The sequence below is a fragment of the Pygoscelis adeliae genome, unplaced genomic scaffold, assembly GCF_000699105.1.
Source record: "Pygoscelis adeliae isolate BGI_AS28 unplaced genomic scaffold, ASM69910v1 Scaffold108, whole genome shotgun sequence".
Taxonomy (NCBI): Eukaryota; Metazoa; Chordata; class Aves; order Sphenisciformes; family Spheniscidae; genus Pygoscelis; species Pygoscelis adeliae.
In genome coordinates, this window is record NW_008825498.1 from 8,059,721 (window position 1) to 8,073,107 (window position 13,387).

General features: G+C 36.4%; 1 protein-coding gene across 1 annotated transcript in view; it reads right to left on the reverse strand.

Annotated features, from left to right (window-relative positions):
* Nucleotides 1-12,689, reverse strand: part of TTC39C (tetratricopeptide repeat domain 39C) — a 26,996-nt gene extending 14,307 nt beyond the window's left edge. Inside the window, exons 1-5 of the mRNA XM_009331444.1 lie at nt 12,642-12,689; nt 10,977-11,105; nt 9,868-9,982; nt 5,978-6,332; nt 4,504-4,672 (exon numbers count right to left, since the gene is read on the reverse strand). Coding sequence (XP_009329719.1) covers nt 4,504-4,672; nt 5,978-6,332; nt 9,868-9,982; nt 10,977-11,105; nt 12,642-12,674 — 801 coding nt within the window. The 5' untranslated portion in view covers nt 12,675-12,689. The remainder of the gene's footprint in view (nt 1-4,503; nt 4,673-5,977; nt 6,333-9,867; nt 9,983-10,976; nt 11,106-12,641) is intronic.
* Nucleotides 12,690-13,387: the final 698 nt, after the last annotated feature.

The following is a 13,387-nucleotide window of genomic DNA, read 5'->3' on the forward strand; positions in this document are numbered from 1 at the left end:
CCAGGACCTCTCTATTCTTGATCAGCAGTATGAATTTGTAAAGCTTTTAAGAAGTCATGCTCATAATTAAGGGGAAACCAGCAAACAATATCTAAAAGGGGACAATTTACACTGGAGGACACTATATGGAAATTTCAAAGCTTGGATTTTCTATTCCTTAACACACCCCCCATTTTTCCCTAGACATGCCACAAACTCAAAATAGAGTAAAACTAGGATTCTGTATTTTATAGCCTAGAACAAGTAACTAGAAAGGCCAGCACAATTCCTGAAAACAAACCTTGACATTACACAAGCTCGGAAAATTTCTTAAGACATCATTGTGACTTTATTCCAGAAAATTCATTTAAGACTTTTCAATGCTTACTATTACTTTTGCCCTCAGTCTACTTTTCCGTGCCGCACCCTCCCACCCCTAAATAAGAATGATACCACTGATACCAAGATGTCTACAAAAGGTAACTAAAAAAGCAATACTTGTCAGTATTACATTTAAGCCTGCAATACCACTGCACATTTTCACCAGCCTGCACATCAAACACGCTACAGCACACCAGAATGTACCACTGGTGTTGTGCCTGTCAGCTGGAGTATTTGGTCCTTTTTCCTTCAGAGTCTTAACATGCACCTATACCAACTGAACTCTATAGATCAAGCCTCAGAACCTGAGTTTTTTGTCCCAGCTCCAGAGACTTCTTGTTTTTTATATATACACACCCGGAGTCTGTTCCCAATCAAAGAGAAGCAATCTTGCCTGGTTCACAATTTTGTCAAACACTGTATTTTTGCTTTATACCCTTACCACTCTCCACATGAAGCTATCAATCTATTTAACTATTTCTGAGTGAGGTGATTTGTACTACTTAAAGAAGCAAATGGAGATTTCTAAAAAGTGTTGCTGATTGAGGGGGGGAAGCAAAATTGCAAAATAAGAAGCAGAAATACGTAAGATTCAGAACACCACCTTTTACTCTGCCCTGTCCCATGCTACCACCATGCCCATCTTTCACTACTGGCCAGAATACCACACTTGAATAGTCTAAGTCACAGTTTCAAAAGTAAATTGGTATTTATTAACATAATTATAATATTAGACAACACACATTTAGCAAATGAATAGCAGTATTTTTATTTTCACAGTAGTAAGAAAGGCCCAAGGCTACAGCTGGAAACTCTGGATTTCAGACCAGTGAGTTTTAGCAGCTGTTACACTAATTACATTTTTAAGTACCCTTTAGGGACAAGTATAAAACATTATTCTCACTTGTTTTTAGTAGCTTAAGCTTACATGAAACATCATTATCAGCTTTAGTGAAAGTATTTCAAAGACAGAAATAGTCAGACATTCACAAAGAAATACCTGTGAGGCTGGAATACACGCCATACAATCACAAGTCAAGCACAGCAACAGTTATGTCCATAAAAACTGCCTGAGTTATGTAAAAGTCAGGAAAAATGCTACTTTTAATATGCAGTCTCTTAACCTACTCTTGGGGGGGGAAAGACATTTGATCAGCCTACCAGTGCAACCTTTAACTTTCTGGTGCACTTTCATTCCAGTTTTCCCAGGTCGTCCTCCTCTCCCTTCCCTTAACTCATTCATTTCAATAGTCCCCAAAACGCTTTCAGACTTCATTTCTCAAAAATGTGAATCTGGGAAAAAAGTTGAAAGATAATATGGTCCAAGTTTATAGAGCCTATAAGGCTACTTCTTAGAAAACTAAAGTCTGTTAAGGCTTTTATTGACTAATATTCATACATGCTTTTTGGCGCACAACACATTAGAGTCACATGCTCTTCATTTGTCTTGCATAGCACTGTCACTGTGAAATCTTCCTTTCTCCTCAATTGCCTTCCTCGGCAATTTTCTCCTTTGTTGTACTTGTGTCTCACTGTCCAGTCGTGCATTACTGCTTCTGCCTTTTGAACAGTTTCCCTGCCTCCAGGTGTCCATAGCTGAACTATGCTCCTTACTGTTTCTTTTCTCCTTAGAAAAGAAAAAACCACACACATACAGATATATAGGTGTATGCAGACTTGCTAACGGCAGCTGAATATACCATCAGCTGAAAGTTACACAAAACATATGCAGGATCAAAAGCTATTAAAAAAATCCAATGGACTGAGTGCTAGTAGGCTCTAATACAAAGCCTACAGTGACCATTACTGATCCATACTTCCAGAACACACAAACTCTTCTGTATAACAACCTCTAAGCTGCCTTTCATCTACGTACAATTAAATTTTATCACAGAACTGTTAAAAGATGATAGATGTTAAAGACTATAAAATGTATAAGCTTCAGCTCAAGGTATACTTTCAAGTGCATATAGGTTAAAGCACAGACTTCCCAATTTTGGTAAACCATCTGAAAATAATATTCCCATGCCTGGTGGAAAGAATTTAAACCTACCTGTGTATTAACAATTTCAAGGAAGGCCATATAAGCACGTCCCAGGCTTTGCAGGAGCTCTCCTCACCCACCTTGGAGATGAGGTGGAAATTATGACTCAGCGTATTAGTTTGTAATCTAAGAGTGTATGTGCACTTCTGGTTCAGAATGTACAATGGATGCTGTAAGACCAATGCCCGGTTTTGAGACACATGTAACCCCAAGTGTATTGTGCAGCAATCCAGTGCAGCTCCCCATGCCATTGCCACCAGTCACACATCTGTCTTCACTGTTACATCAACAACATTTGAGCAAATTAAGCTTGTAAACTCCTGACAGAGTCTACAGGAGAGCTTGAGACACTTAACCAAAACATTTATACACAGCAAAGCCTCAGTGATACAGTATGACATAGAACAAAGCAAAGACGGGGGGGCGGGCGGGGGAGGAGGCTGCTGAATGGAAAAGCTCTCATGCAAACAAATACATGAATAGCAAAGGGACATTTTAATTCCTGTTAGCAACCAATAAGCTTTCTGCTAACTAAGGGTATGGCTACACAGCACAATGCACAGCATTCTGCCTGCCTAAGCTAACTAACTTCATGAACATGGCCACGCTGTCTCTGGCACAAACTATTTCACTTGGAGCTAAACTTCAGTGTCTATGTACTGCATCATTTAATGCACAAATACTGTAAGATAACATGTAAAGAACTCTGCTTTGAAACATAACAGTACTCCAGAAAGGGACTGACTACACAAAACTGACACTCATCCCAAACCTATCCTCTGTATTTACACATAGAAACATATACTCAGTTTATTAACAACTTGTTTACAATTTTGCCCTAGCTTGCCCTGAAAGTCAGAAGAATCAGTTTAATTTTGTTCCTCATTACACTAAACATTAAAAAAAAGAGTTCCAAAGACCAAGCCATACTCTAGCAATCAACATATTTATATTTTTAACTGCACTTGCATTCATTGTGTAGCTATTCCTGAGAAATTTCATTTTTACCATAACAGAATATGCATATAATTGAACAGAGACCATTAAAATATTTGCCACTCAGAAAATAGCAATACTTCCCAAAGACCAACAGCTTGCCTGTGACAGTGTAATTCCCCAAATGCACTGTCACTTTCAGAAAGACAGCAAAGAAAAGCACTATCCAAATCCCATGCAAGAATATGCCTGCGAATTCTGATCGGCCACTGAAGCCTGTCCCTCTGTTCTGTTACTGTTACTACCTCCCTCAAAGGGGAGGTATATTTGAGAGAGTTAACTGCAAACACTAGCAAAGAATGACCAGCAATATTAAGATCTGGATTAGCTCTTGTAATTATCATGTTGAGATGAAGGGTTTGAACATTCTGTTTGTGCTTTTGTGTTGGGTTTTCTTGTTAATGTAATTGCTCTGGAAATATTCTGGTCTGATAAAAGCAGCAGCTAGGAGTTGAGTAGCTTAAAGTACTCATCACCATCTTGTATTATCACAGATTCTTAAAGAATAACTCAACCAAAAACCACGAGGCTGCTGCAATATTTGAATAACACTCTGCAACAGCATTCACAAACACACTTTCAGTGAATACATTTCTGCTTGGGTCAGAGCTCACCATTAGCAACAGAAAATATCCTGGTCTGACTTCTTAAAAGCAAAGGCAGTTATCTGAGGGAAATTATTGCAGAGAATTAGCTGTATATGAACAATACATAAAATGAAAAGGGGAAGATAAATACTATGTACTCAGCAGATAATACTGATTTTAGCTTGACAAGCAACACTGAAATAGCTATTTATACCCCAAGAAACTCATGAGTGACCAAAAGCACTTCCTTTTACCATAGAGCTACAAATGTATCAAGTAGCTGAAAAAGAATTTCAAAGTGCCATTATGGCAGACAGAAGTAGTGGAAGAGCAGGTTTGGCATGCAAACGTGAAACTAGGAAGGAGTTAATCCTTTCTTCTTACTTATCTTTCCATGTATCTATATCTTTAGTCACAATTCGCTGAAGCTTGCACAGTTCATTCACATCAGAAAAACATAAAATAACAAAGGGTGGGGAGGAGAAAATCAGTCAAAAGGAAGAAAACATGCAATACCTCTAATCGCTGTATCCTTCCCTTGAAGAACATAAACAGAGAAGAATTTGGATAAGCAGATTCTTTTTTTGCAAGAATTTCTTTTGCCTCTTTCAATCCTGCCTTGTTATCGCTGCCATCAAGGGCAAAAAAGGGACGAACAACTGTGTGGTACCACAACAGAGCTAATCTAAAAGAAACATAAAAGTAAAAAGGATTACAGCTCATAAACAGAAATTTAAGGATAATGTTCTACACAGGCAAATTTTTAAATGATTCTGAAAGACAAAGATAGATATGAATCTTTTCTTATACAACCCGGCTTTAAAACAAACACAATACTATTGCCATACACCAATGTACTCCTGAACTGCACCTGAACATACAATTCAGTGCACATTACCCAAAGGTAAAGTAACAATCAAGCTCATATCAAAGCAGCTGAGCGTTTAGAACTCTATAGATTTTAAAAAAGAAAAACCCACAGGAAACCTTTGAAAACAAATTGTTCACTGGGGAGGGGAGGAAATCCAAACAAACAAAACTAAACACACATCAGCAGAGACACCTGAAATCAATGTCAAACAGAAATACATCCGGTGTTCAGAAGGGCAGACACCTACATGACCTACTTCACTCCTGGAAACAAGGGCAGAGCACAAAGATTTCCAAGACCATCTGAAGGAGGAAACACCCCCCAAAATACCGTTTTTCTTCCCCAGAAAGGAGAAAGAACAAATGAACAGGAACATTTAATCTTAAGCTTTCTTAACCAATCAGAAATTCAGTTCTCCTCAAGCAGAAGAGACTTTAGCTCTGCTGTCAATGTTTCAAAAGTGACATCTGATGGTACCTGCAGTAGGTCCAGTAATAAAAGCATTAATTTGGAGATAATGGAATAATAAACCCATTTATGAGGGCCATTTAAATCAGGTCTGGCTAACCCTTCACCTGATAAAAAGACCTGAATGCAGTATGAAGGCTTGGGAAAAAAGAGTACACAGAAAATACTCCTCTAAAAAGACCGTAAGAGAACATCCCATTTTACTCAGATGCTAAAATTAAAAATAAACTGGAAAAGATCTTTGGCTAATAGTAAGGATAAATAGCTAAGTGAGATCAATGACTCCTACAAACAGTATGCTCTCCATAGCAGAGAATATAACTCAGGTAAATTTACTCAGCCTTTAGGAGGTGCTTTTATTTACTCTGCTGGCATATAGATTACTAGACATTAGAATAGCAGGTACTGAAGAATACAGCAAAATATTGACACAAACCCCAAATACATGTAAATAACTAACAGCAGAGAGATCTCACACACTAATAAGTGATGAATTTACTAAACCATGGCATGTTAAACAACAAACTACAAGTTTATTTTACCTGCTGTTGTTTCCTTTAAAGCAACATGACTTTTTGGTTTTGACTTTTTTCCATTTACTTACTTTCAGTACTAAGTTATCTACCAAAGCATTTCAATATAGCTACTCACGTAGCTAAAGGGGCCTTCATGTCCTTACTTTCACTTGCATACATCAGTGAAGAAAGCCCCTGTAGGCGGTCTCCGGGAAAACCCAGCAGGTTGATGATTTTGAGCAGGTTTGGGGGCACCATGGATATGCAAAGATGAAAAAGTCCATATCCAAAGCTAACAGCACCTTTCAGTCTGTTTAGCGAATCCTCCGTTACACCTTCTGCAGCAATATGATTATCATTTGCAGCATCAGAAGTCAAGGATTCCTGAGTTGTTTTCTTCTGATATATTTCCTGAAGTGTATTAATGTCCGTATAGCACTTATTGTAAATTTTCCAGGCTTTTCGGAGTATCCACCCACCTTTTATGTATGCTAAAAATCAAGGAAAAAAATATTTCAAGGACATATTTCAGAAGTGGAACACAGTAAGCAGTAAATGGTATTTCACAAATCCTAGGATGCTCTCTCTATTTGCATTAACATATTGTAGAGAGGATTTTGTAACCGCTACTGTCATCTTGAAGAGGTCTTTCATACTGGGCACTACAAACTTAAGTGCTTTTCAACCAGAGACTTTAAAACAGCATGCAATACAAAGGGATTTCCCTTCAGTTATGTAGCAATATAACTGTCAGAAAGAAATAGAGAAACCAAAGAACTTAATGCTGGATTCTGCTCCACTATAGAGTGGAGATGAAATGGCTGTCTGGCAAACAGACAGAAGCAAACTCAAAGAGATTACACCTCTTAAGCCCAAATGCTGTTAAAAGACAGTTGATGGGAAAATACTAAGAAAATCCCTTCCTTTGGGTTAGATAATAAGATTTTCGAGCACCATCATTTCCCTGCCCCTCATATGAACACAGCACCTTATAACTAAGAAAAAAAAAACATAGAAAAAATAAAAGAATGCATAAATTTTATGTTTTTAAAACATTTTTCAGTTGCCTAACTTCCTCAATTTCAAATGCAAGCTGGGTACCTAAATTTCCCTAAAAATCTGGTCTTGAGCATTTCAGTTGAGAATGACAGAATTTTCAGTCTCATTACCATCTTTACAGGAGAGTAAAGAAAGGCATGACACCAAAAGATGAAGATGTCCAATTTGCCTATTTACACAGCATCCATCTTGGTTATCCTTGGATAATGCTAAGTGGTAAACAGAAAACACACACAGAATATACTTGTACATGTTAATTGTAAAAGCAGACAACAGCATTTTGTCTGTGATAGAGCCCTGAGAATTAGGAACTGCAGTGACAAAGGAGTTAAGCAAAAATGAGAGAAAATAAAAGCATGGTTATAGCAGCAGTGTTCTAAACAGATATCACCAAATTTGCAGAGGTCAGTGTTATAACCGACGCGAGAACTAGATCATAACAGGTGGGGTGTGTCAAAGAAAAGGAAAACACTATTAATACCAAACCACTCTTTATAAGCCTTTGACATCTTTGACAAAATCCTTCCAATTACAAAAAAAACATCTCTAGAGGAAGTACCATCATGGACTAGACTACCTTTTTTTGGATTCTTGTTTTATGAAGAGGGGATGAAGCTAGTTTGATAGTCTTAAGAAATCACACTGAGAAAGACTGCAAAATTTGTATTCCCAGTTGTGACAGAAGGGTTCTGTCAACATGAACTTAAAAGTATTAAAAAAATTAATCCTCTATCTTGAGTTCCACATTAAAGTGTTATAATAAAAAATGTAAACCCCTGCCATGATTCAGCTGCATTACAAGACTAACGTTACGTCAATTTTAAGCAATTAGGTCTCATTTTGGCTGCACATAATATTTTAAAAGTTATGTGATTCACCACAAGATGAATACTCATACCACTATGCACAGCAATGCAGCAGACAAATAATAAGGAAAAACCCACATTTTACTTATCCTACAGATAGTGTTTCTGCTAATAGCTAACTACTGTGTTCTGACACATGCATCAAATGGAACGAACACGATGTGGAAATAAAGTATAGTTTTAGGCTTTACTTCCATTAGTGTGCTGTCATGAACAGTTCACTAACACAGCATAACCCTAATGGATCTGCTATACTAAGATAAAACAATCTAGCAAATGAAAAAAAATGAATTTCTGACTTTTTTAAACATAAAAATTAAATCAAGCCCAATCACTGAGCTAATTTCCCAGTATGAAATTCTGAAAGTAGTCAGACCCATGACAGCAGTGATAAATATCAAGAAAAGGTAATTCAGTATTGCTGTGGGAAGCTAATATAAGTTGCTGTGTTACTAACTTTATGATGAAACTATTTCTAATACATCCATGAGGGTGGAAAGGAAAATCTACAATGTGTTAGGCATATGAGAAAGCAGCTTGCATGTCATCATATGCTTCTTGTCAAACTGTTCCAGGAAGAAAAACACAAGAAATTTTTCACCCATCCACTAATGAGAAATATTTATCTGTCTCTGAAGAATGCTTTTTTTTTTTTGAAATTACAGTCATTTCAATAATCTGGTTGCTACTTCTGTACTGAAACATGATAAAAGCAAAAGATGTTTATACATAAACAGAACGATAATATACTCAAAAAATTGAAATAATGGATCTAACAGTTCCACAACGGCAGTAACTAGCAGTCGCTGAAGTGGCATTTAATCGCTCAAATTTTAACTAGATTTCAGGTATGTTTTTTACTCAGTAGAGTAACCCAAATATACCGCATGTTCTGCAGTACTCTGCTACCCAGTTCAGTTCTCTGAGCAGCAGACAAGCGAGAAGGGAACAGACACCACCCTCAGTTACAGCCTCCAACCCAGTTATGCAGCTGCAGAATACATACTGAAATAAGAAAAAAAGCTTCAAGAGGGGGACACCCCACCCCCACCCACCCCCAAAACAAAAACCCAGAACTGCATTAAAAATAGTAAGAAAACCTTTCTGCAGCACTACACACACAGCAGACAGAAATACCCCCTGAATTTCTGCTAGCTAGAACCAAACACATTCTTGATGCCATGGCTGGGAAGAAACCAAGTCTGCACATCACAGAAGGCATTATGTCCCTGACTGAAGATCTTAGTGTTATTTTAAATAATCTTAATGTTATTTCCCCGATTCCTTTCAGCTGATCAGCAGGGTTTTCACTGACAGACTGCCATCTCTTGGTCTTCATTGATTTGGTAAGACCTGGGAATGCGCTCGCTTTGTATATGACCTTGACCACATTTTCTATAAACTCACAGATGAAGGCATGTTTTAAGGTTATGCAAGGGATCCAGGAATGCAAGAGAACATTAGAAACAGCTTTGCAGCTGAGACGAGGTTTGTATTCAACACGAGAGACGAGGAGGTTTGTATTCAACACGACAGGATTAACCTCTTTGGCATGCAAGGACGCACTTTGGTGACCAGACAATAAGAATTGATTTAGCAGTTCCATCTTCAACACACTTCATTTAAAATTACTTTTACTGGCAGTTTGTCATCTCCCTGAGTTGTCATGATCATAATGCATATGGGACATTAGGATCTTCCCGGTGGCCTGGACTTATAGCCTCTTTTATCTTGCAGGCCACATGAAGCACGCAGATGCTATCCATCTTCATACCAACTCCTCAAATGCCTCTATGGGAAAATGCAAAGGATTCCAACCTATCTAAGGAGAATCAGTTGAATATGATTATCGGTATGGAAAAAAGTGGAAAGCTATAATCTGTAGCAATCCAACTCATCTTATTTTATGATACTACTACCTATGCAAAGGTAGAACAATACCTCTGCAACTGTACCAGTCTTGGAATGTTTCAGATGAAACTATGGTCTTTCTTACAAAACAATCATCTTTACTGATAGTCATCTTGCCACTTTATGATAAGGTTTTTATTAAAAAGATACCATGCAAAAAATATATCTAAACATTAAAACCACAGCACACCTGATAACTCCTGTTTTACAAATGAGAGCACAGCCAAGTAGACTTGACAGTCTGCTACAATTATTTGTCTTTGTAGACGATCTATCATGGATAAAGTGGATTTTCGTCCATCAACCTGTTTGAAATATACAAACACAGAGCACAGAAAAATGTTAACAAAGATAATACAGAATACTAGTTTAAACCCGACAAATTAAAAAATCCCAAATTAACTGCAAGTGGTAGCATTGCTACTAAATTAACGCAGCATTTTGAAGTGCAAAACTATGCTAAAAGTTCTTTGATAGCTCATCAAGCAAGCTCCTACCTAATAAACAGGGAAAACTTACATATTTGCTATCAGCTATTTTTCCTAAGATTCTATGAATATTCAGAACAGATTTAAATTTCATTTAATTATTACTGAATGCATCAGACAACTAAAAGATGTTAGACAGGAAGAGCACAGAAAGGGGTATGTGACAAGTGGCAGGGAAAATACAGTGCCTCCTAAGAGCAGAGAGTTAAGTATGCCAGGTTCAATAGGTTTTATCAAGTAAACTAAATATTGAAGAGAAATGGCTTCTTTTTCTGTAGATCTGCTACATCACACTAGGCAGGCCACTCACTGGACATTTCTATACTACTACTTTAACTAGTTCTCAATCTGCATGCTTTATTCTTCCTTCATTATTTAGAATGAAAAATCTAAAAAAGGAAGGAAAATTCCCTAGGAATATGCCTGGCACACAGCACTATGCAGCCTCAACGTCACAACTTTCCAACATTACTAGAGCACGTATGAATTAAAGTTAGCCTGAATTAGACAAGCCACAAGCTTCCTGAAATAATTTTAGTAGGTCACTAATTTGAGGTTAAGAAGGTGTTAAGAAAATAATTACTAAGATCAACACAACCTGCTGCCTTAGAAGAGGAACTACCTGACTGAGTATTTTATGATACTTAGGAAATCCAAGCGAAATATTTGACTTAATTTCTAAATTTATTATTAACCTCAACTGCCCTTCACATATCAAAAATCATCTATTCAAAATACAAAGAGGACAGAAAGGAAGTTTCCTGAAATATTTAACCGATACACAAATCCATATTTTACAAAGTGTTCTTACATTCTTTTTAATTTTATTCTTGATTGTTTCTATAACTCCAGCTTCTTCACTTTCACAAAGTTTCTCTGTAGCCTTTAAGTCATCACATGCCAGCTGCATTTTCTCTTCTTCAAATGTCATCATAGCATTCTACCAAAAACCAAACAGATTTGAAGGATAAAAATCACAAATATTTTTATTTCTACAAAAGCTATAGGATAGTAAAATTTTCATGAAAACTCAACACTAAAACTTCCTTTTTTTAAAAAACGTATTAATACACACGCACATCAATACACATACTTCTACACAGAAACACCAAACTAGACATTTGAGTGTGCTTTACCAAAATTTCAAGACACATCAGAACATACTAAGTCCTAACCCCTTGTCTTAACAAAGCTTCATATGCAGTCAAACTGAATGCGCTCTCACATTACATTAAGCGGAAGAAAAATTCATATAAATTAATTTTCAATTATTGTTATGTAAGACACCATTTGCATCTGTGCAGACACTGCTTTTATATAATTCATCTACATAAATAACAGGCCTCCAGAGTCAGTAACAAGCAACAGCTGTTGCATTTTTCAAAATAATAACCACAATTCCTACATATGTAGAAAGAAAAAAAAAATACATCCGACTCCAATTACTGCTGGACCAATTTAGAAAGAATTTCAGCACAAGTAACTTCTTTTCTTGATGCTTTATTAAACGAAAGCTCTGAATGACACAGGCACACAAAGCGCTGCTGCTATGTTTAGAACAGTAGCTAAGCAAGATATTTTCAAGATCCACTGATGCTGCACTGTGATGTTACACTGGTTCAGCACATCAATTCAGATAAGCAAGCCTGAGCGATTCTCCCTCTTTCCTTTCTCCTCTCCATTGACTTAAAAGCAAGCACATGCCCCAAGAGGTTTCCTAACCAATATATTTTTCCATATTGCATAGTCTACAGACACTAGAGAGAATTCAAATTAATTTCATTTACAACTTATCTATTTCTGGCATATTAGAACAAATTCTGTCTTTAAAGAGAGTATTACCATAGATAATTTCTGGTGCAATCTAAGATTAAGCAGCAAAGTCAGAATAAGGACAGTCTAAAAAACAAGACCCAAACATTTTCTAATACACCTGCTCAGTTTTTAGATAAGATATTCTCATTTTAATACATTAAAAAAAGAAGAAAAGCATTTAACAGACCTAACTTGCTCATTACAACTCTTTAGTCAGTCAATATTCTCTGTTGTCGTATATTCAAAAAGGAAGCAATGTGAATGGATTGAACTAACAACTTTCACCCAGCAGTATGGATGGAGAAAGTTTCAATAGCAAAAGCTATCAGGAAAATGGCATTTATGAGTATTATTTTAATAATACCTCTACTGCTCATTTAAGAGAGGGTTTTATTATGGCTCTTTTAATGGAACACATAAATATTTCATACATTTGAGCAGCTGAATCACGGAACCTTTACTTTCTATTTAAACCACATGAGTAAACAAGTTTTATATAACATGACTTATTTTCTAGCTACATTTAATTTAAAACTTTGAAAAAATAAGTCTCATAAAAAGAAACAAATTAGAGTATCCACCATTATGAACACACACACATGCACATACAAATATTAACCACAAGAGAAGAGATGTATACTCTCTGCTCCCATCTACTCACCAAAAAACTGACAAAACTGGCTCCAAAACTCATTAATGGGCTATGGTTTCTGTAAAGAAAACAAAATGTAGTTACTATATTTGCACATATTTCCTATTGTAAAGATCAATATTGCATTTCTTGATTTTAATTTATACATCTGTAAATAAATCTTGGGGTTTTTGTATTAAGTTACAGACAAACATTATCATTCTGCAAGATATAATGGAAATGGACAGCCAAAAGCTTAATCTTTTTTACGAAGACTCAAATATATCTTTCAAAAAAAATTTTTTCAAGCATTAAACTGTAGATATATTTTAAGAGAAACCACTGTCATCAAAATACGCTCAGTGCAGGTCAAAAAAAATTTAAGGGCTACAGAAAATTAAAAATTTGCTAATTCTAGTCTTCTCTATGATCCATCACTACAATTTTGACCTGGCAGAGAAATGTTAACTGGTTCTATTAAGATATTCCCACTTCTCCCTGTTCCTATGAATTTAAGTTAATCTACCCAGATTTAAAAAAAATGCATATGCCACACAACTAAGCTGTTGGAAATACAAAGTTCTTACAAGGCTTATGGTTTTACAGCTGCTTTGTTTCAAGCCCACAATACATATCTTACTACACTACATGGAATAGTTTTAAGATGTTTCACGTATTCCTTTTGCAGGGATATTCCAAAGGATGAAATCAACTGCTAGATCAAAAAATGCAGGCAGCCAAAATCTTGGCAATATATGGGACAGGTTTCAAGCTTC